This window comes from Melanostigma gelatinosum (genome assembly GCF_949748355.1).
Source record: "Melanostigma gelatinosum genome assembly, chromosome: 12".
Lineage (NCBI taxonomy): Eukaryota > Metazoa > Chordata > Actinopteri > Perciformes > Zoarcidae > Melanostigma > Melanostigma gelatinosum.
In genome coordinates, this window is record NC_136645.1 from 14,142,465 (window position 1) to 14,165,885 (window position 23,421).

The 23,421-nt window shown below is 41.7% G+C and overlaps 2 protein-coding genes and 1 long non-coding RNA gene across 3 annotated transcripts in view; all 3 read left to right on the plus strand.

Moving 5' to 3' along the window:
- Positions 1-1,554: 1,554 nt before the first annotated feature.
- LOC306785857 lies at positions 1,555-2,852 on the plus strand. Its single transcript, XR_013772448.1, has 3 exons — positions 1,555-1,639; positions 1,776-1,854; positions 2,791-2,852. It is a non-coding gene; the product is annotated as an uncharacterized lncRNA (long non-coding RNA).
- Positions 2,853-5,993: 3,141 nt separating this feature from the next.
- LOC306785733 (uncharacterized protein) lies at positions 5,994-18,797 on the plus strand (the record flags this gene model as incomplete). The annotated part of the gene is made up of 4 exons (XM_079280190.1): positions 5,994-6,114; positions 8,634-9,095; positions 18,018-18,043; positions 18,624-18,797. The coding sequence occupies 4 exons, from the start codon at positions 5,994-5,996 to the stop codon at positions 18,795-18,797; spliced, it is 783 nt and encodes a 260-aa protein (XP_079136316.1).
- A 3,572-nt stretch (positions 18,798-22,369) lies between these two features.
- LOC306785734 (uncharacterized protein) overlaps positions 22,370-23,421 on the plus strand; it is a gene marked incomplete at its 3' end in the record, with an annotated part of 37,010 nt that continues 35,958 nt past the window's right edge. Inside the window, exon 1 of the mRNA XM_079280191.1 lies at positions 22,370-22,643. Coding sequence (XP_079136317.1) covers positions 22,439-22,643 — 205 coding nt within the window. The 5' untranslated portion in view covers positions 22,370-22,438. The remainder of the gene's footprint in view (positions 22,644-23,421) is intronic.

The window sequence follows — 23,421 nt, forward strand, 5'->3', positions numbered from 1 at the left end:
GAATGAAAGAAATCTATAGAGATTAAAACAATAAATAAAATGTCAGTGAATCAAAAGACATCAAGCTAAGTGATGCAGATCAATCAAAGAAAAACAACTCACTTTTTTACGAGGGAGAAGACAATAGCTCAATCATAGAGTTGGAAATATGTCTTCAACAGTAAATACACACGTTTTATGTCACTCTCACACGGAGCCATCTAAAAAATACATATTACAGGGAGGAACTGAGACAGAGCTCCAGTATTCATCCCACTATGACTACGTCCTCCTCAGTGAACTCATAGAAGGGAACCTCCAGCTTTAGAGGAGCAGGTCCCTTTCTTATCCTTCCTGAAGCATCGTAGTGGGAGCCATGGCACGGACAGTAGTAGCCTCCGAAGTCTCCGGCGTTGGCGATGGGCACACAACCCAGATGGGTGCACACACCGAGGACGAAGATCCAGCGGGGGTTCATCACTCTATCCTTGTCATGCTGGGCTGTGGGCCTTTCTTTATGATATGAGACTGTACATCCTTTAAACGAGTCTGATACATTCTCCCATTTTACCAGTAGGTGGCAACAAATGCCACTAACGGGCTTTAGTGGGTCTCTGTCATCTGATATTGGGTACTGGGTGTTTTTTTTATATCAATAAGGAGAGTCCCATAATTGAATACAAGAAATCTGCCCTGTAAAATCTGTCTACATGAAGCTGTACGTGAGTATTACTCTAGTTTCCATTTGTCATAGAAATGTGTGTCTGTGTGGTGGTAAATACAAAAAGCAATGTCTCAGAGAGAAACACGTTCAAATAAACCTAAAGTCTCATAACAACGATTGAGGGGTAATTGAGTGGACAGCCCACTTTCTTTTTCAAGAAACTGCAAAATTGTGCACGTTTTCTAAACAAGGTTCATCAGAGCGTTTTAATCCCTGTGAAATCATGTGACTCAATCTATAGGCGGACTCAGCAACTCACGCTAATTTTGTAACAAAAAAGGGGGGAGGGGGGGACACCGTGAAACTTTTTTACCGGCTCTGGTTGTGGCTCATGTGGTTTGTCAACCTCAAATGGTAATTTTCAGGATATTGCACAGCAAAGAGGGCGGAGTGCTGAAGAGCCTTTTTCCTTCAGACTGCCAAGCTCACAATGACAGAGTCCGTCCGGTAGAGCAACATGCCATGTTCTGGATCTTTTGTTTGGCTTTTACTCTCCACATGGGGTACGACTTATCTTTTGTTCTTTCTTTTCCTTTCTTTTTCTTTCTTTCTTTTTATCTCATACAATATCCCCGATACTTGCAGGAATAATTGCGGGCAGTGTGAGGACTCTACCTCACGTGATGAAGTACCAAATAGTGATCCCTCAGAGGCTGAGAGATCCATCTCTCATCAATGATGCAGCTACACATCAGGTAACACACTCTACTCTTCAATTCGGATAGTTATTTAACTTTGGGTAGATGTATTTAAGTTTCATCTCTCTTTGTGTGTGTGTGTGTGTGTGTGTGTGTGTGTGTGTGTGTGTGTGTGTGTGTGTGTGTGTGTGTGTGTGTGTGTGTGTGTGTGTGTGTGTGTGTAGATATACCCTGATGTACTCCAGTACTCTTTGACGATTGTTGGGCAAAACTACACACTGCACCTGGAAAAGAACAAGTGAGGAAACTTAAAATGTCTGGGATTGTGTTCTTAGCGCATTTATTTCTGACTGAGCGGGTCCATACATACTGTACTTTCTTTCTTCGTTTGTCAATATTATTGAGTAAAAAACAAAAACAACTGTTCTTCTCAGAGATCTTGTCGGGGAAAACTTCTCTGTGACACACTGTTCTGATCAGGGCACCCAAATCACAACTACTCCAGATCTTAGGGTATGTACCTTTGCTTTCTGTCACTTCTATTTCACGAACATGATATAATCCTTGTATTTATCATCATCTTTTATTTTAATGTGATATATCAGAACTAGATGCCTGTGTTGTGGACATTTAGACTGTAAGCCTTAAATGTATGCTTGATTGTAAAATGGTTTAGGTTAGTTCGTCTAATAATCTGACTGAATTACCATTTTGTTTCACTTTTTTCATTTATTCTTTTTCATTTACTGAATAAACGGAGATATGGACGATTCAGAGGTCTGGAATCAGGCTTGTGTAATACTGCCAAATATTTATTTTACTGGACAGGAATGAATGAATTAAATGCAGGATATCATTTGCCACCTGCCCTCCCATATTGCTACATTTGCTTTCTTGTATTTGGTATTTTTGCAGTTTTGTAAGATACTGGTGTGGTTAGTTTGTCCTCAGTCTAAAATCAAAGTCACAGCTCTGAACTGTTAAACACAAGAAACAGGGTTTGTAAATTGCAGATGTGCCTGCAGTTATGTGTACAGTACTTCCCAAATGTACACCAAGTTACCTGTCAATGCTGTACAATGAAATCCATTTTATCAATATCTAATTAATTCAACAGAAATTAGTCATCCTCATCATTTTCATCTACAAACGTCACTTCATGCAATACCTGCCAGTCATTTTTTATTTCAAAACATCTGATGTCCTGAGAAACTTAAGTTTCTCACCCATAAAGTTCCTCTTTATTAAACGTGACACCACCCACTGCAATTCTTGAGTCTTATGTGGAAGAGGAATTTACATCACAGGGTTAAGTCATTTCATCTTGACACAACCATGTACAATATTTTATTCTTCAAATTGGACCACATTTTTTGCACTGTGAAAAAACTGAGGTGTGAGTTTAAATTTCTCCTTTTAGTCTGTGACAAATAATGAATGTCTGTTCAGGTTCACTGCTACTACCATGGGCACGTCGTGGGAGTAGAGGACTCCTCTGCCAGCGTGGGACTCTGCTCAGGAATAAAGTGAGTAATGTCAACTGAATTTTTCATTCTGTATGTCTAATTCCAAAAACGTTTCTCAAAGTAGAGTGCCAAATTGAATGACATTGATCCCCATAACGATTTGAGACTGAAAGTCAGCCTCTGTGACTCATGACCAGTGTGTCCAATCCAAAGAGAGGATCAGTCCCGTCGCTCTGTGTCTGAAAACCTGTAACCTAAACAACAAAGGGCCATGCAAAGATGCCTTCTGTCTGCTATAGAAGACTATTAGTGTCAATGTCTGTAGAAGCTGGGAAGCATGATAAACAAAGGCAGGTCCAGCAGTTAAATGGAGATATGTTTGAGAATAAGACATGCTGAAGAAAAAGTTTTCCTGTGTCCACTTGCAGGGGGTTTGTGCGTCTCCGGGCCCAAATGTACCTTCTGGAACCTCTGGCCGGCGCCGAGGCGGGACAGCAGGGCGACAGACCGAGCTCCAGAGCTCACAGTGACGAGGGTCTCCATGCCGTTTACAACTACAAACACCTGAGGAGGAAGAGGAGCTCCTGTTCCCATGGAAACACAACCACTTTCTACGATCACGGAGCTCGTCCGTCTGGACTGTTCCAGCTCGGCAGCCTGGTAAAGACGCATACAGAAATACACCAGGGCTTGAAGCTTACAGCTGATTCCCAATATTTTGTGCTGCATTTTTACATTTCATCATTTTATGAAAAAAACAAATACTGCTCTGAACCATAACTCTGACAATTATCACAATACACCTTTCTTGTATCATAGTAGTTCTGTATCTGCATCAAATATAATAAAAAACAAACACTTTTTCTCTTGATAATTTATTAATTCACAAAAGTTTTTGTTGCAACTTCACTTCAATGTAACAATTTGAGACAAACAAAGGGAAAGAATAAAGGGAACATGATGGAAAATAAGACAAGGACAACAAGGAGGAGAGACATAATAGATCTGAATGCATTTGAAAATGATGACATAATCTTGCACATTTCAATAGACAAATTCATACTTTTGCATCATACTAATTCCTTATGATGTACATATATTAATCCTCCTATATTTAGTATTGTTGATATCTTTCACCTTTGTCTTATTCAGAAAAGCAGAGCCCAGACCAAAGACCGTACAGGAAAACCCAAGACAGTGGAGCTGGTTGTGGTGGTCGACCACACGGAGGTTTTGATTCCCTATTTTCCTTTCTCTGCTTGAGCCAGTTATTGCAGATGCAGCCTATTAATGATAATGATCTGCACGATAGACATTTAGACAAGAAGTAGATTATCTTTTATATCTGACATGTTGTTGGTTGTATGACTAATTCAAACAATACTTTCTTTTTAGTATAAGAAGTTTGGCAGTAAGAAGACGATAGAGGCCAGAGCGCTTGAAATAGCAAACCACGTGGACAAGGTATGTTTGTTTCTCTGTTGTTTATCAGGTAAAACGATTCAACCTTGTGATGTAAAAAAAAAAGCACTGATCTTAGAGCAAAATAATCTGGGACAATAAAATAAGGGCATTCTAAAGTTCAAATGAGTTTCGAAGCGTAATGTTTTGTAATTTTATGCAAATTTCCCTTCTGGACTAATAAAGTATTCCATTTGTTTTCACCAGTAATTTAGTGTATTTTCTTTGGCGGCAGATACGACTTAACAAGGCAGCACAGCCACGTTCATCACGTAAGACGCAGCTGTTTCCAACTCGCCACTATAAAGACAATGCCAAGATGGTGTGTTAAATTGTTCCTCTTCCTCACTCAGAGGTGTGGATTTCGAGGGTTCCACTGTCGGCTTAGCCAACACCAATGCAATGTTTTCTGTTTAGGTTGTAATCGTCGCGGAATAACGACGTCATCTAATGTGTTTTTTGGCGGTTGTCAAAAACTAACAAAACGGTGCGTTATCGCCACCAACTGGCCAGATTCAACATCCACACCAGGATGTTAGTTAATGAGCAAATGTAGTTAAATTTCTTTGGTATTTATACACAAGTTACAAAATAAACTTGACCACAGAAGGTATTACATGACATTAGCTATGTGTGGAAATTGTACATCCTTAAAATAGTTTTAAATTAATTGAATTATATATGTAGGCTGCTGATATGAAATGTGATTTTTCCAATGTGCAACAAACATTTAATTGTCAGTTGTTAACTCTACTGTAGCATACAATTACCTTTCCTCTCACAAGTAGCGGACAGCAAAAATATTTACAACTCAGTCTATTTATTTTGTCTTACGATGGCAACTCACATTAGTATTGCCTGCAAAAAAAGTCACTCAGGAATATGTTTCAATTGAAATGGAGTTCTGTAGGTATAGTTTGCTAGATGCAGTAAATAACACATCAGGACATCTTATTATAGTCTCAGTATCATATAATATATATATATATATATCATATAATAATATATATCATATAATAATATATATCGTATAATAATATATATATCGTATAATAATATTCACTTTAATATACAACACACACACACACATATATATAATGATGTATTTATAACTATATATCATGTCTTAGCAGGTGCTTCATGTCTCTCACTCCCTAACTGTCCGTGCTGGATCCGTCCCCGTTGTTTTAAAAAGCTAAATAAGTTATTAGCATGACGTCGTCCAGCTAGCCAAACCTGTCTGGTGTTCAGCTGGAGAAGCTTCGCATGTACTGCTTCCCTTTCCTGCTAGTCTGCTGTCTGATTGTGCAGTTTCTCCGCGAAAGTTCTCCTCTCAAACGGCTGGCGCTCGCATGTGGAGACTAATCCGGACGGAAACGCGCAGCTTGGGGCAGAATCCAGTTTATTTCGATTTGAAGTTGTAAATAACATTATTATTGTGTTTAAATGATAACTGTCATAAAGTCATGATGTTACACACTCCGGTCCAGAAGGTGGCGCCTTAAACATTGGTTTGTAGTCCGCAATTAAAGTGAAAGAAGAAGGAGGAGAAGAAGAAGAAGAAGAAGAAGACGACTAATCTCCTGGTAGCCGATAACGTTAAAGCTATTGAAGTTAGCTTAGCATGTAGGTTTCGTGAAAATGTCGAGTAGAAAATGTCACGTAGAAATGTTGAGATCTTTAATCAACCAGCGATTAACTGCGGCTGATGAAGAGATATTTGGTATGTTTGAAAGAACGATAGCAGAGTACGAGGAGGAACTCTCTCGTTCAAAAGAGGCGAATAAGCGACAACGGGAACTTCTGGACGCTGTTCTCAACCCGGAAATCCGGATACAAAGAGCACGTAGGTTCACTTTATTTAACACTGTTCATGCTCCGGCTGATAACTTCTAATGTAGTTTGGAGTGAGACTCTGTTGCAGTTCGTAGTTTTCTTCTTCTCCTGATTTAATACCTGCAAACGTGTCGCTTTTCTGCGAAATAAGCCGTTTTGAATTAAAATATATCATCCACGTGAGTGTAGATCCGTATAGTTCTTATTTTTTGGGGGGGGTCAACTGGTCAGCCAGCGTTTCTCAGATTGGATTGAGACAGGGAGAAAATGTGATGTCGTGATCTTCGCAATAAAACATATTTGATGCGACGTGTCGGGTCTTGGCCAATCAGCGTTAAGATGTCTACACCGTCTTCATTTCCCTCCGTTAACGTTTAAGTTCCGTTACCGTTCAGACTTGTTTGGTTAAGTTAACGTCCACTGCATGCGGAACTTTGTCAACGGCTAACGCTCATCATTATCAAGATTTAGGAGGATAACGTGATGAAACATGAATCGCCCTCCGTGTTCCGGTTCAGTCCACGTGGTCACTCATTAACGTTAAACCGGAACACCGGCGGTTCTGGGTTTAGTTTTTTTTGTTTAACTCAAAGTAGAATGAGGCGATTTCGTGGTGATAATAACTTGAAACATGAGGCCCAGATACTGATGAGATGAAGAGGATGTTGTGTGTGTAGCGCAGCTTGACGCAGGGCTGAGATGTGAGTGGAGCTGGGCCTGGATAAAGGTGGAGGTCTAAACAGACGTGAAGAGAGAGCAGTACAGCTTCCCGCTGTCAGTGTTTTAGATGCATTGATAAGGCAGGGTATGCTAACTGCAGCCTCTGCTCCAATGAGACGAAGTACAGCAACAAGGGCTCACGTGCCCTCTCATCACACTGTTCACTGTAATGACCACAGCCAGTGTACTTCCGGTCCCAACTGTCCCACGTGCAGTTGCTCCCAAAGGCCCTGAAGTAATGAGTGTTAAGGAGCCTGAACCTTCATGATTTCAATAATTGAACCGGATTGAATGCATATTAATTGTAAATAGAAGATAGGCCACAATTCTAACGGCTTGACAGTAACAGTGGAAGTTAATATTAAGCCATACAGTAACAGGGTTAAATGAAAACGAATCACTTAATTTTGTATAGGCGATGGTTCTCGCTACTGTAGAAATATGCTTGCGGTATTTACAGGCATTAAACGTATACGTATTGTGAGGAATTTAAGTTTTAAAGCGCTCCTAGCGATGTATATTATGTGTTTCAATATGTTTACTTATAGAAGGTTTAAACTAAAGGGAGAGTTACTGAATTTGTTGTGCACTGTGAGAGAAACCAGAGAATTTATGACACCGCCATAAAGTCAGAGAGAGGGGGATGTTGCTGAAGAGTTTCTGAGCACAGCCTTCAAGAAGGGGGGTGAATTGGTCAAGGAAGTGGCCGACTGAAGTCCGACGGGTTCAGCCAATCGCTGAGCTGATCGATGGGCTAAGGAATGTGTAATATGAGACATTTCAGAGACTTTGGAGGGACAAAGAAACTGTGAATCCCCGGAGATAATCAGACCTCATCTGGACCATGAGGCGGACACACCAGTCTGTCATGTGGTGTGGATGGGGCCTCTATTTCATGAAATATTACTGCTGATCGTGTAATTCAGTTTGTAACTGCATTTTCTTTTGTTAGTATATTAAATTCCTTTTGATTTAAACTTCAACCAGCTGATTCGGCCCTGCTTAATGATGGAAGAAAGAGAGCAGGGGGGGGGGCTGCCTCTTCTCCTCTGCATGCTTCTTCTCCTCTGGAACAAGGAGGGGGGCTTTTTCCTTTACCTTTTGATTGAGACATTTTGAACATAACAGTACTGTGTGTGTGTGTGTGTGTGTGTGTGTGTGTGTGTGTGTGTGTGTGTGTGTGTGTGTGTGCTCATTTGCAATAGTGTTGCGTGTGTCATAGAGCAAAGGTTTGAATCTCCGGGTGAGGCGCTCCCCGTACAAAGAGGGAGCTCTGACACGCAGGTGGTAGCTTAAAACTTATAACTAGTTGTGTTGTGAATCGGGTTAGTCGGTGGGATATTGTGCAGCAACCTGCAGGAACAGCACCTTCCCCATCCCTGAGACTCCAGGACTCCCACACACAATGTGGCCCAACCCTGGCTTGTGTGTGGGTGAAGATAATGCGTCCCTGTGCTGGACAAGTTCAAATAAAGTATAAAGATACAGGGCTCACAAAACACTGAGAGGAGAGATGCGTATACGGGCACCTCCTTCACCTCTTATGAGTTTGCAGGTATGCTGATTTGTTCTCTCAGCTTCTAGATGACAGGAAATATTTCAACTTAAAGTACAAGTTTGTTCTCTTTGATAACACCACATGGATTTGGCAGCTTAAAATGGTTCATGTGTTCATGGTCACATAAGTTGATTACATTATTGTATTATCTGGTTCTAGTGATACTCTGGAAGTGTATGTCCAGGAGACTATTTGCTCAATTCTAAAATGTCTTTGTAACCCCTCTGTGTGCGTTTACTGTTTTCCTGCAGACGTCCAGCAGCTGTTGTTGGTTAAAGAAGAGGTTCCCTCTGAGCAGCAGGAGTGGAGCTCCAGTCTGGACCAGGAGGACCCAGAGCCCTCACACATTAAAGAAGAACAGGAGGAACTCTGCACCAGTCAGGAAGGAGAGCAGCTTCACGGTCTGGAGGAGGCTGATGTCAAGTTCTCATTCACTCCTGTGAAGAGTGAAGATGAAGAAGAGGAAGCTCAGTCCTCACAGCTTCATCAAAGACAAACTAAACAGATGAGAACAGAAGCTGATGGAGAAGACTGTGGAGGACCAGAACCAGACAGGAACTTGGATCCAGATAGACATCCAGAACCAGATACTGATGAGAAGACTGGAGAGTCTTCTGACACTGATGAGGGTGGTGATGGGAAGAAGACCAGAGGACCTCAGTCAGGTTTAAACTATGTGAAACCTGATGAAGTCCGTGTCAGTGATTCAAGATGTAGCGCTGGTGAAAAACATTTTAGATGCTCCGAGTGTGAGAAAACATTTGGCAAGAGTGGAACTCTGAACAGACACATGAGAACTCACACAGAAAAACCTTTCAGCTGCTCAGTCTGTAAGAAATATTTTAAACATCGTTCACATTTACAGAGCCACATGAGAACCCACAGAGGAGAAAAACCTTTCAGCTGCTCAGTCTGTAAGAAATCTTTTAACCAGAGTTCACATTTACAGATACACATGAGAATCCACAGAGGAGAAAAACCTTTCAGCTGCTCAGTCTGTAAGAAATCTTTTAACCAGAGTTCAAATTTACAGAAACACATGAGAACCCACACAGGAGAAAAGCCTTTCAGCTGCTCAGTCTGTAAGAAATCTTTTAACGATCGTTCAACTTTACAGAGACACATGAGAACCCACACAGGAGAAAAACCTTTCAGCTGCTTAGTCTGTAAGAAATCTTTTAACAGGCGTGGAACTTTACAGACACACATGAGAACCCACACAGGAGAAAAGCCTTTCAGCTGCTCAGTTTGCTGTAATAGATTTGTGCGCAACAGAGATCTGAAGGTACACATGAATACCCACACAGGAAACAATCCCCTTTAGCTGTTCTGGTTGCAGTAAAGTTTCCGTTTGTGATAAAAGCTTTCAGCACGAGTCACCTCTGAAGTTACACATGATTAACCGCGGTTCAACTCCACTGATTTCAATTAAAAAAGTTATTCACTGAATGAGCGCCAACTGTACAGTTTGAAATAGTTTTGATGGTTATATTGATTGATTTGATGGTAATGTCAGTTTAAGACGATGGTTTTACCTGCATCTGTGCACAGTATGTTGTATTCAAATGATTTTATCAATAAAAAGTAGAAGGTTTGTGTATTTCACTGGTTCGTACAGTTGTACATGGCACACTTTGTTCGTCAGCATTAAATCCATCAGTGACTGGAGTGTGACTCAATAGTTCTTTATCTTACTTGGCAGTTTGCACTCTTTGCTGCTGCCATTACTGGTATGGAATTGTCATCTTGTCTGACACAAACTCAAAAAGGATGAAAAGGTCCTGAGATAAAGCAATCTACACATTCTTTGGAGTCACAAACCAACAACATCCTGATCTCGATCTATAGTTCCTTCCAGTTGATCAACAGGCCGACACATTCCTGAATGTGTTCACAACTTGTCGATACTTTTTTAGATTGCCGGTGGCTTTTCTTGATCGTACCATCATCTGATCCTCATCGTTGTGCTCCCCAGGCCTCTTGTTCATGTGTATGAGCACTTTTACCAGCTCAACTTTAGGTAACCATGAAACAGGCCCCACCTTTGACTTTATCACACAGCTCCAACACAATATATCAGGATTGGTGCGGCAGCAAAGGGGTTGGACCTGATCACACCCGGCCCTCATACGTTGTGTTACATAATGCTGTTTGGAAAATACTAAATGCTAAAAATAGTGCGGAATGAAAGAAATCTATAGAGATTAAAACAACAAATAAAATGTCAGTGAATCAAAAGACATCAAGCTAAGTGATGCAGATCAATCAAAGAAAAACAACTCACTTTTTTACGAGGGAGAAGACAATAGCTCAATCATAGAGTTGGAAATATGTATTTAACAGTAAATACACGCGTTTTATGTCACTCTCACACGGAGCCATCTAAAAAATACATATTACAGGGAGGAACTGAGACAGAGCTCCAGTATTCATCCCACTATGACTACGTCCTCCTCAGTGAACTCATAGAAGGGAACCTCCAGCTTTAGAGGAGCAGGTCCCTTTCTTATCCTTCCTGAAGCATCGTAGTGGGAGCCATGGCACGGACAGTAGTAGCCTCTGAAGTCTCCGGCGTTGGCGATGGGCACACAACCCAGATGGGTGCACACACCGAGGACGATGATCCAGCGGGGGTTCATCACTCTATCCTTGTCATGCTGGGCTGCGGGCCTTTCTTTATGATGTGAGACTGTACATCCTTTAAACGAGTCTGATACATTCTCCCATTTTACCAGTAGGTGGCAACAAATGCCACTAACGGGCTTTAGTGGGTCTCTGTCATCTGATATTGGGTACTGGGTGTTTTTTTTTATATCAATAAGGAGAGTCCCATAATTGAATACAAGAAATCTGCCCTGTAAAATCTGTCTACATGAAGCTGTACGTGAGTATTACTCTAGTTTCCATTTGTCATAGAAATGTGTGTCTGTGTGGTGGTAAATACAAAAAGCAATGTCTCAGAGAGAAACACGTTCAAATAAACCTAAAGTCTCATAACAACGATTGAGGGGTAATTGAGTGGACAGCCCACTTTCTTTTTCAAGAAACTGCAAAATTGTGCACGTTTTCTAAACAAGGTTCATCAGAGCGTTTTAATCCCCGTGAAATCATGTGACTCAATCTATAGGCGGACTCAGCAACTCACGCTAATTTTGTAACAAAAAAAGGGGGGAGGGGGGGACACCGTGAAACTTTTTTACCGGCTCTGGTTGTGGCTCATGTGGTTTGTCAACCTCAAAAGGTAATTTTCAGGATATTGCACAACAAAGAGGGCGGAGTGCTGAAGAGCCTTTTTCCTTCAGACTGCCAAGCTCACAATGACAGAGTCCGTCCGGTAGAGCAACATGCCATGTTCTGGATCTTTTGTTTGGATTTTACTCTCCACATGGGGTACGACTTATCTTTTCTTCTTTCTTTTCCTTTCTTTTTCTTTCTTTCTTTTTATCTCATACAATATCCCCGATACTTGCAGGAATAATTGCCAAATAGTGATCCCTCAGAGGCTGAGAGATCCATCTCTCATTAATGATGCAGCTACACATCAGGTAACACACTCTACTCTTCAATTCGGATAGTTATTTAACTTTGGGTAGATGTTTTGTTGAACACGGTGGATGTTTTGCGAAATCGTGATGTCTCTACCGGCAAAGCCTTGGTTAAATCAGGCATATGACTCTGAGGCTCTTATAAGATTGCACCTGTCACACAGACATGTTTCTGTTGTCAGACACACACACACACGAGAGTAGGATGGTCTCACAGACTCACACACACCCATGCTTGCTTCTCGGTTCACGCCGAGGGCAAAAAAGGGCCAGAAGTTCAAGCAGAGGGCGAAGGCGGGGGCCCCACCATGTCGGCCGGAGATAAAAGAGGCACTTAAACAGGTGTCGGACATTAGGGTAGTAGAGACTTCAAAGACAAAGTCACAAGACCGAGTCAGCAGTTCTAGGAAGTTGGTAGGGCGTTAAGGTCATTAGTTAGGCCCCGGGGTACATATAAATAAACATACCCTTGACAGTAAGGTCACTAAAAATGCTGACGGGTACATATAAAGACAAAAGCATACCCGGGTTTCAAAGATCACGCTGGAGTAAGGGTTTTTGTGTAATCAATCAAGTAATGTTTGAAATTCTGTTTGAAGATATGTTTGATGTGATGTTTAAAAATCCGTAAGAAGTCAGAGATCTGAGCCCCGGACGAGTATAAATAGGGGCAGTTTGAAACAGCAGGGGAGTTGTGCGGAGGCGTGTGAGCAGTCGTGTGAGGAGTCTCGAACAAGAAGCAATGACACCCGGACGAGGCCCGCTTGCGTATTAAAAGAGCTTTATAACGGTTTGGGCTCTAAAGCAGGGTCCTATCAATTTCGAAAGGGTTAAGGAACAATGTACATTAAAAGAAAAAGTTAATACTTTTATAAGACCGACTGCTAGTCTGAGCGACCGAATTACACTATCAAGGTGAGTTACTGTGGGTCGATTCAGACGGGACAGCAAGCAAGCCATCGACCTGGTCTGTGTCGGCAATTGAAGAATATTTTAGTGCAAACTTAAATTCCGGTAAAAGTCACTCTTAAAGTAGAGCAGTGCACGAGGCAAAAACAGGTACTGAGAATTCGGGAACCCTTCCTCCCGAATATCTCCCGTAGGGCCAGGTGTGAAAATCATATAGGGAATGAATTAAAAAGCGTGTCCCCTCCTTCAAGCCAAATCTTAAGGCACCAGGGGTACACACAGGGAGGGGCCGACTCCTCCGGGCACGAGTCACGTGGAGTCGTGGTCCCTCTGGTGGATCGCAAGGGTTGATCTATCGCCAGCAGAAACTCCTGCCTTCTGCGCATCAATGTTGGCACGGAGCTAAATCTACTCAAACTTTTGTGCGTTTCACACAACAGGCCTCCTATTTGCTTATTACTAATTATTTCCAGATAAATTGAAAACATTTACAGAAGGAATCTAGTTTTAATAACTCAAATAGAAATAATAATAATAAAAAAATTTAATTAATTAATTTTTCAATTTTTTTTTATTATCAAATAAAATAATTAAAAATCGTGAGGGGTCACCCCCCATATTCACGTAACATGGCGCCCGAACAGGGACTCGGAGGGATTAGGTCCTAGAAACACTAGAACGTGTAATATAGGAAGAACAGAGGTTCCCTCTCGGGTTAAATTACAAAAATCCTCCCGAGGATATAAAGAAAAAGTGATGCATCCAACCAGCGAAATCAAGCTGAGGTGATATATTGAACTCTGCCAGAAGCAGTAAAATTCGACAATCCTCGACCGACGTTCGTAACACTCGTCCGTCAGTACCGGCAGTCAAGGAAAAGATTTTATCGTTCTGCTCTCTCTATTAGGAATCGGTACCGTGGATCGAGGCAGTCAATAAATCCTCTAAAAAACTTGACCGTCCTTCTCACAGGAGAAGGAGTCGTTCAGTTAAAATGGGACAAGAAGACAGATCCTTAGAGTTAAAAACTTAGAACCAGGTAGAGAGGAAACCCTTGAATTAAAAGTACTTCACGGGAGGGCATTTAAGTGATTTAGTGGACAGAAATATTGATCGCTGCGCATAGGTTTAAAGGATACCTAGCTTGTTGACATAGAGGCCCGGCGAGAAGCATACGATTTGAAATAAAAGAGCATAGCTTCCTCCCCCGTCTAAAAACAGGGAGTCCAGAATAGCACACCGCTGTAACACAGAGAAAGTCTAGTTGAGCTGATCACTCAATGCAATTAACGACTCAGGCACTGAAGAGACGAAAAAGGGCAAAATCCTTCCCTAGACAATATATTGGAAGATTATATCACAGTTATATAATAGAAGGGTCAATGTATTGTTCATAATAATATTACAGTTATATTATTGCAGGGCTTGATGGTATTATCAGTATATGATTCTAGTCTTTAGCAGAGACCTGAGAGAATGAGGCTCTGAAACACCAACACGTGTGGAACAGGGGAACTGATTGAATTTCTCTCATGATAGAATCAAAGTAGTGTAGGATATTATCACAGTGGTATCGCTGCACCTTTGATTTTATTGCTGTTATATATTAATATAATAGTATTTCGAAAATGGAGGAGGAGGGAACTGAATGGGGTTCCGATATTGAAGACACTCCTCACGGGGGTGTATCTTCCCCTCACTTTGAGCAACCGCGGAGGACATTATGTCCAGATCCCCGTAAATACGCTGATACCGGTAGTTATTGCGGAGATTTAAGGAGAGCCACGGAGCCCAGTGCTCCCCCACCATATAATCAGGAAGGCACAGACATTCTATTGTATCCGACGAGTAATGAAACGAATACTTGGCCAGAAATTTACCCAACGAAAACTCAGAGGGCTGACGGGCGGAGTAGACCCGCCTGACAGTACTTAATGCCCAAATAGATAGATAGATATAAACTTGGATCATCCCCAGGGGGGAATTCGTTCGTAGCAGCAGCAATTTACAGAGTAAAATATAACGTATGGAATGCACAGTATATACCATGAATACAAGATATCGGTTTAGAACATCCGTGTTTAAAACACTAAAAACGATGTATAAATTCGCTGTGTGAAATAAGGGAACAGATTTCGTTTCTCTCAGGTTAAAATCAGAATAGTGTGGGGTAGTATTACAGTGTTGATTTTAGTTAATATTTATTGGTGAAAAATTAAAAAAGCCCCCCTCCTTGCTCCGAGCAGAGGGACCAGGCAGAGGAGAGGAGGCAGCTCCTCCCCCTCTCCTTTTTGTTCAGAGGAGAGGAAGCGGGCGGGGGAGAGTAGGCAGCCCCCTCCGCTCTCCTTCTTCCATAAGGAATGATTAAAAAAAGGAAAAAACCCCGTAGAAGAAATAGTAGCAAACAATATTTACTCCATTACAAAGGTTTTGTTCTTCGTGGCAAAGTATGTCGCTGGTTAAGTTCCTGTGAAAATCTAACGGAAGTATTCGGTCCTGCGTCATCAGCTGTGGCTGCTCTGGTCGCTGCCTCTGGTTGACGTGGGCGGGCTCTTGTGAACTCATGACAATGTCACAGGTAACAGCTATTTTGGAAGGTGTCTTAACTGCAAAGTAAGAAAAAGCAGGGACTCGAGAGAGATTAGGCCCTAAAACACTAGAGGTGTAAAATAGGGGATCAGATTGTGTTTCTCTCAGGTTAAAGTCAAAATAGTCAAAAACGGCCCCTCCTTGCTCAGAGGAGAGGGAGCGAGCAAGGGGAGGGGGCAGCCCCCCCCCTCCCCTTGCTTTCCTTCTTTCAAGGCAGCTCAGAATGAGCTAGAATAATGGAAGCAAAGAGACTTCACTAAGGAAAAAAGCGAACCGCTCGCCCACGACAAGTGGACTAAATGGCCCAAGCCAGTCCGAAAATGGCTGAACCGTCCCCTATCTTTCCTCCAGGGTGGAGAGGGAATGATGCACTCACTGAGGTCCTCCTTGAATAAGCCTCTCAAATAGGGACCAATGTGCATGAGGGATTACGAAATGAGGGACACGACAAGGTCAATAGGTTTTTTGAAACAAAATCTAGTTCCTCTTCCTAACCTTAGAACACATCCAACACAAAGTGAAGTCACAGGGTCAACAGTGAATGATGGTTGATGGCTTCAAGACAGCTACGCCAGGAAAAAAGAAAAAGAAAAAAGGCAAGCCAGTATCCCATCAAGCATGGGCCTCATATTGACTTCTGTGACCTCACACTTTACATTCCACAAGCCGTCTGGATCATCAGCTGCTCAGGGGACAAGATTTGGCCTAGAATGAGCCTGGACAGCCATCTATTGGCATTCAGGTGAACTCCAAAATCACCTTACACTTGAACTATATAGGAGCGGCTCTGTTTCTTTTCCGAGTTTCTCTAAATATAGTTAGGGTCTTTAATCCTTTAAAAGTATATCATTTTTTGTTTGTTACTTTACCAGTTCCATTCTTATCAGCCGTATATTTTACACGAGCTTCTCTGATTTTTCAGTTTCTCCTGCGAGGACATTTTGTTAATTTCTTATTTTATATTTTTTACGATCTTATCCTTTATATTAAGTAGGGATTATATACACATCGTTTGAGTGTTTTATGCAGTTGTTACAAACTGAGCATTTATTTTTGGTTTTAAAACTTTTTAAAACTTTTAAGTTGAATATTCTAGTTAAGGAAGGAGAGAGCCTTTTCAGATTTATATGTTTTGATTTCTACACGATTTCTACCCTGGTCATTATGTGAAAATGAATCTTGGACCAGATGACTGGCCCAGCCCAACGATCTATGAAAGAACTTCTTCATGCATCGATTGTACAGCCGGTATAATAAGAGACGAGATTGTTTGAGAGGGCATACATGCTTCAGAAATCCAGCGTGCTCCTGATCTGTGCTTTCATATGGCATACCGAAGGGCGAGGGCAACGGCAGCTAACAATATCCTTCACGATTGTATAAAACTTAATCGGCTGCGAGATAGCACGCCTCAGTCTAGAAAGGACAGGTTGAAACAGGTAGTCAACAGGTAGTTCTCTCACTGTGAAAATCTAACTTTAACTGCGAATCTTCCCACCTAAGCTGTTATGTTTCACACATATCTCCCGATCCTCTTTGCACACTCTGAAAGAGAAGAGTCCAGCATGAATGCATCATCAGACTGCACTAGGCCCAGTGGTTTCATGTGACAGCATTATCAATGATTGGTTCTGTGATTTATAGCATTTGTTACGTGATCTGGGGGGTGACCCCTCACGATTTTTAATTATTTTATTCGATAATAAAAAAAAATTGAAAAATTAATTAATTAATTTATTTTTTATTTTTTATTATTTGAATAAGTATCAGTGTGGTTTGTGCATGTAAAGAATGCAATCAGTAGTGTACCGAGCTGGATCAAACACAACTTACCTCAGGGGCTGAAGGGGATCTGCTGAGGCGTAACCCCTCTCTGGGCTGGCCTCTCAAGAAAATATGAAGAAAAGGATTTGGTCGAAGAAACCGATTCGTTATTTATTTATTTGCATTTAAATCAAAGTGTAATCTCTTGGTCCAAAATACAGAGAAAAAATCGTTAACTGAAAAATGTAAGAAAAATCACTTAAGTATTCAAAAACCCCTTCAGAGTCAAATGATCTTTAAAAAACTCAGACTCAGCCAGCAGACTGGCTGGCAATGTAGTCTACGGAGGAAAAAGTTAATGATTCACCCAGCGCAGGAATAGACAGAGTGAGCTTCTCCCCTGACTCGACTTCAAAAAATCTTCTAAGTATTCTTAAAACTCTGACTCTCAAAGTCCGGAGGTCTGCAAGAAGTTAAAGTTTACCTCCGTGCAGGCAGAAGCCCGCACGGGGTTCGAGACTCCTCACACGACCGCTCACACGACTCCGCACCACTCCGCACAGCTCCTCACAACTCCTCTGCTGTTTCAAACTGCCACTATTTATACTCGTCCGGGGCTCAGATCTCTGACTTCAAACGGATTCCTACACATCACATCAAACATATCTTCAAACTGAATTTCAAACATTACTTGATTGATTACACCAAAAACCCCTTACTCCAGCGTAATCTTTGAAAGCCGGGTATGCTTTTGTCTTCATATGAACCCGTCAGCATTTTCAGTGACCTTACGGTCAAGGGTATGTTTATTCATATGTACCCCGTCAGCATTTTCAGTGACTTCACTGTCAAGGGTAAGTTTATTTATATGTACCCCGGGGCCTAACTAATGACCTTAACGCCCTACCAGCTTCCTAGAACTGCTGACTCGGTCTTGTGACTTTGTCTGGAAGTTCCCTACTATTCTCTAGAATAATGATTAACTATTTTAATGGCCAAAACGTGTTTGGGTGCCTCTGCCCCCGGCATCCCGGGTGAATCGTAAGTGCAATCTGCCCCCTTCATCTCCCGGGCAATTCTAAGCCTCCATCTTCATTCTTTGTGTGAACTTGCTGGCTCAGCCTTGCACTTCTCATGAACCGAGAAGCACGCCTGGGTGTGTGTGTGTGTGTGTGTGTATGTGTGTGTGTGCGTGTGTGTGCCCCACCGTACACGTCAGTGCAACAGAGGGTTCTTGACCACAGAAGCATGTCTGTTTAACAGGTACAACCTTATGCGCGACTTGTTCTAACTCCTGATAACCCGGGCTTTGCTGTGTAGAGGCATCACGATTTCGCAAAACATCCACCGTGTTCAACACATTACTTGACAGTTCATTCAGTTTTGGGTTCATTTCCACTCTCCAGTGTGTGCTTGCATGCTGCTCTGTTTCAGCTGTATCGCCCCGTGGGTGTTCGCGTGATGCTGGTCGGTCTGGATATCTGGTCGTACAAAGATCAGGTGGAGGTCAGCACTAACCCTGAGCTCACCCTCAGTCGCTTCTTCGAGTGGCGTCAGCGGAGCCTGCTGCCGAGGACCAAACACGACAACGCACAGTTCATCACGTAAGACGCAGCTGTTTCCAACTCGCCACTAAAAAGACAATGCCAAGATGGTGTGTTAAATTGTTCCTCTTCCTCACTCAGAGGTGTGGATTTCGAGGGTTCCACTGTCGGCTTAGCCAACACCAATGCAATGTTTTCTGTTTAGGTTGTAATCGTCGCGGAATAACGACGTCATCTAATGTGTTTTTTGGCGGTTGTCAAAAACTAACAGAACGGTGCGTTGTCGCCACCAACTGGCCAGATTCAACATCCACGCCAGGATGTTAGTTAATGAGCAAATGTAGTTAAATTTCTTTGGTATTTATACACAAGTTACAAAATAAACTTGACCACAGAAGGTATTACATGACATTAGCTATGTGTGGAAATTGTACATCCTTAAAATAGTTTTAAATTAATTGAATTATATATGTAGGCTGCTGATATGAAATGTGATTTTTCCAATGTGCAACAAACATTTAATTGTCAGTTGTTAACTCTACTGTAGCATACAATTACCTTTCCTCTCACAAGTAGCGGACAGCAAAAACATTTACAACTCAGTCTATTTATTTTGTCTTACGATGGCAACTCACATTAGTATTGCCTGCAAAAAAAGTCACTCAGGAATATGTTTCAATTGAAATGGAGTTCTGTAGGTATTGTGCAGGACAATTAACTGTCCTGCGGGCAGGGGCGGACTGGGGGGAAAAAGTGGCCCGGGAGTTTACTGTCAGACCGGCCCACTCAATACACGGCGCGTTGCCCACTCAATGCATCGCACGTATCGACCAGTCAGTGGCCTAAAGTGGCCTGGAAAAATACCCATACACTGAACATTATTTTGGATGATTCCAAAGAAATTACATCATATGTTTTTTCTTATTAACATTTGGATCCACCAATTTGCCTGGATGGACACATTGAATGAAATAATAGTCGCTATTGTAACACTCAAAGGTATAGTTTGCTAGATGCAGTAAATAACACATCAGGACATCTTATTATAGTCTCAGTATCATATAATAATAATATATATATATATATATATATATATATATATATATATATATATATATATATATATATATATATATATATATATCATATAATAATATATATAATATAATAATATATATCGTATAATAATATATATATCGTATAATAATATTCACTTTAATATACAACACACACACACACACACATATATATAATGATGTATTTATAACTATATATCATGTCTTAGCAGGTGCTTCATGTCTCTCACTCCCTAACTGTCCGTGCTGGATCCGTCCCCGTTGTTTTAAAAAGCTAAATAAGTTATTAGCATGACGTCGTCCAGCTAGCCAAACCTGTCTGGTGTTCAGCTGGAGAAGCTTCGCATGTACTGCTTCCCTTTCCTGCTAGTCTGCTGTCTGATTGTGCAGTTTCTCCGCGAAAGTTCTCCTCTCAAACGGCTGGCGCTCGCATGTGGAGACTAATCCGGACGGAAACGCGCAGCTTGGGGCAGAATCCAGTTTATTTCGATTTGAAGTTGTAAATAACATTATTATTGTGTTTAAATGATAACTGTCATAAAGTCATGATGTTACACACTCCGGTCCAGAAGGTGGCGCCTTAAACATTGGTTTGTAGTCCGCAATTAAAGTGAAAGAAGAAGAAGAAGAAGAAGAAAAAGAAGAAGAAGAAGAAGAAGAAGAAGAAGAAGAAGAAGAAGAAGAAGAAGAAGACGACGACTAATCTCCTGGTAGTAGTGATGGCGAGATGAAGCCTCATGAGGCATCGCAACACTTCAGCCAATTGGTTCGAGAAAGGGTTCATTTCTCGAAGCTTCATGTGCACACGATACCACCTACTGGCCAAGTGTATAATCACAGGCAGCTGTATCTGAACCACATAATGTGATGCATTGAATTGTTGTGTCTGTTATGGCTGTTGGGAATGACTGAATTACAAAAATGTATGACCAAATCATTTCTGTACATAAATTATGACATATGTGCACAATAAAATATTTTTTTAATGTATTCTGTGTGTGTACATTTTCCCAAAATGGTAGTATCATATGATATGGCAGGTTGTGTAATGATGTTATTATGTCACTTTAGGAAAATGGCATGGGCTTAAGCAGGCAGAGGACAGTGAAAGTGCTTGTGGAACTAGGAAGAGGGGACTGAATATGCTTGTGGAACTTGGACAGTGATGTACAGGACACGGGACATTTTATAAATTTTTAGTCAGAAATAACAGTTTCTCAACAGTGTTTGGTTTTAAACGATTCCTTTTTTTGACACAACCTCTCCGGCCTTTGAAAACACCCTTTCACAGGGTACAGAAGATGCTGGCGTGCACAAAAACGCAAGAGCAAGTCTATATAAATTTGCATACAGGAATTTTTGCCTCTCCCAGTACTCCAGAGGCTTTTCCAGCCTGCTTATATTTGGCTCGGAAAGGTAGCGCTGGACCTCCACAGTGGCATCTGCTGTTACATTTTGAGTCTTCCGTGCCTCCATGACGCTGGTGTCTAAACGATGCCACAGTTTGCTACCTAAGAGGAAACCACAGATCACGTTACTAAGTGTTCTCATCGGAATAATTGATCTCAAAATGTAAAATAATAGATTACCTCCTGTGACATCATGAGAGGTGGAAGCCTGGGGGATTTCCTCTCTGCTTTGTTTTGCCCGTATAATGGTGGCACACTCGGAGGTCAGTCGTTTTATTGCTTCGGTGGCTTTTGTTTGGCTGAAAAATCCTATTACTTTAAATCGGGATCCAGTTTGGACACAAACGCCCTGAATCCAACATCATCCACAATACTGAAGGGCTGTGTGTCCTTCACTATCATGGAGACGAGGGCTTCATCCAGCTCTTGTTTTCTGGTGGCTGGTTAAAAGAGAATAAATACAGTGTCTTTATTTGCACAATAAACAAAAGTGAACAGGGAAAAATTGTGATGGTGCATTTGTAATATTGTAATGACTTACAATGGCTAGGTGAAGCTCCAGTTTCCTCCTTATTCTCATGCAAGGCACGGTGATGCCTTAGCATGGATGAGGTGTTGTTATTGTACCCCAACTCCTTGGAGCACAATAAACACCTCACCTTTGAATAAAATAAGAAACTGTGAAAAATACAGTTCTTGATAAGCAAACCTAATGTGTCTGAAATAGAGTTAGATTTAGCTTACCTTATTAGGAGTTATCAAATCAAAGTGTTCCCACACAGGGGAAATCCTCCTCTTCCTAGCTGGCTCCATCTTATCACCTATCCTTCTCTCCTCACTCTCCTAACTCTCCAAACTATCTCTCTCTAAACTCTCCAAACTATATAAACGCCATCCAAACTATCCAAACTCACAACTCTCCACCAACAACCCACATTTTGAATGGAGCCTGAGTGGTTTATATTGCTGTCAAACCTCTCGGCAAAATCTGAACCACTTCCCGAAGCAGTCACGTGGTTCAGCCGGGCAGCGAGGCTTCGGACGTCATCATTTTTGGCTCCTCCCCTAAATGAAGCAAGCCTCGATACGCGCTTCGAGGAAACGCCCCCTCCATTACTCGACACACGCTTCGAAGCGTCGGCACATCTCGTAACATCACTACCTGGTAGCCTATAACGTTAAAGCTATTGAAGTTAGCTTAGCATGTAGGTTTCGTGAAAATGTCGAGTAGAAAATGTCACGTAGAAATGTTGAGATCTTTAATCAACCAGCGACTAACTGCGGCTGATGAAGAGATATTTGGTATGTTTGAAAGAACGATAGCAGAGTACGAGGAGGAACTCTCTCGTTCAAAAGAGGCGAATAAGCGACAACGGGAACTTCTGGACGCTGTTCTCAACCCGGAAATCCGGATACAAAGAGCACGTAGGTTCACTTTATTTAACACTGTTCATGCTCCGGCTGATAACTTTGAATGTAGTTTGGAGTGAGACTCTGTTGCAGTTCGTCGTTTTCTTCTTCTCCTGATTTAATACCTGCAAACGTGTCGCTTTTCGGCGAAATAAGCATTTTTGAATTAAAATATATCATCCACGTGAGTCTAGATCCGTATAGTTTTTATTTTTTGGGGGGGGGGGGGTCAACTGGTCAGCCAGCGTTTCTCAGATTGGATTGAGACAGGGAGAAAATGTGATGTCGTGATCTTCGCAATAAAACATATTTGATGCGACGTGTCGAGTCTTGGCCAATCAGCGTTAAGATGTCTACACCGTCTTCATTTCCCTCCGTTAACGTTTAAGTTCCGTTACCGTTCAGACTTGTTGGGTTAAGTTAACGTCCACTGCATGCGGAACTTTGTCAACGGCTAACGCTCATCATTATCAAGATTTAGGAGGATAACGTGATGAAACATGAATCACCCTCCGTGTTCCGGTTCAGTCCACGCAGTCACTCATTAACGTTAAACCGGAACACCGGCGGTTCTGGTTGCAGTTTTTTTTTGTTTAACTCAAAGTAGAATGAGGTGATTTCGTGGTGATAATAACTTGAAACATGAGGCCCAGATACTGATGAGATGAAGAGGATGTTGTGTGTGTAGCGCAGCTTGACGCAGGGCTGAGATGTGAGTGGAGCTGGGCCTGGATAAAGGTGGAGGTCTAAACAGACGTGAAGAGAGAGCAGTACAGCTTCCCGCTGTCAGTGT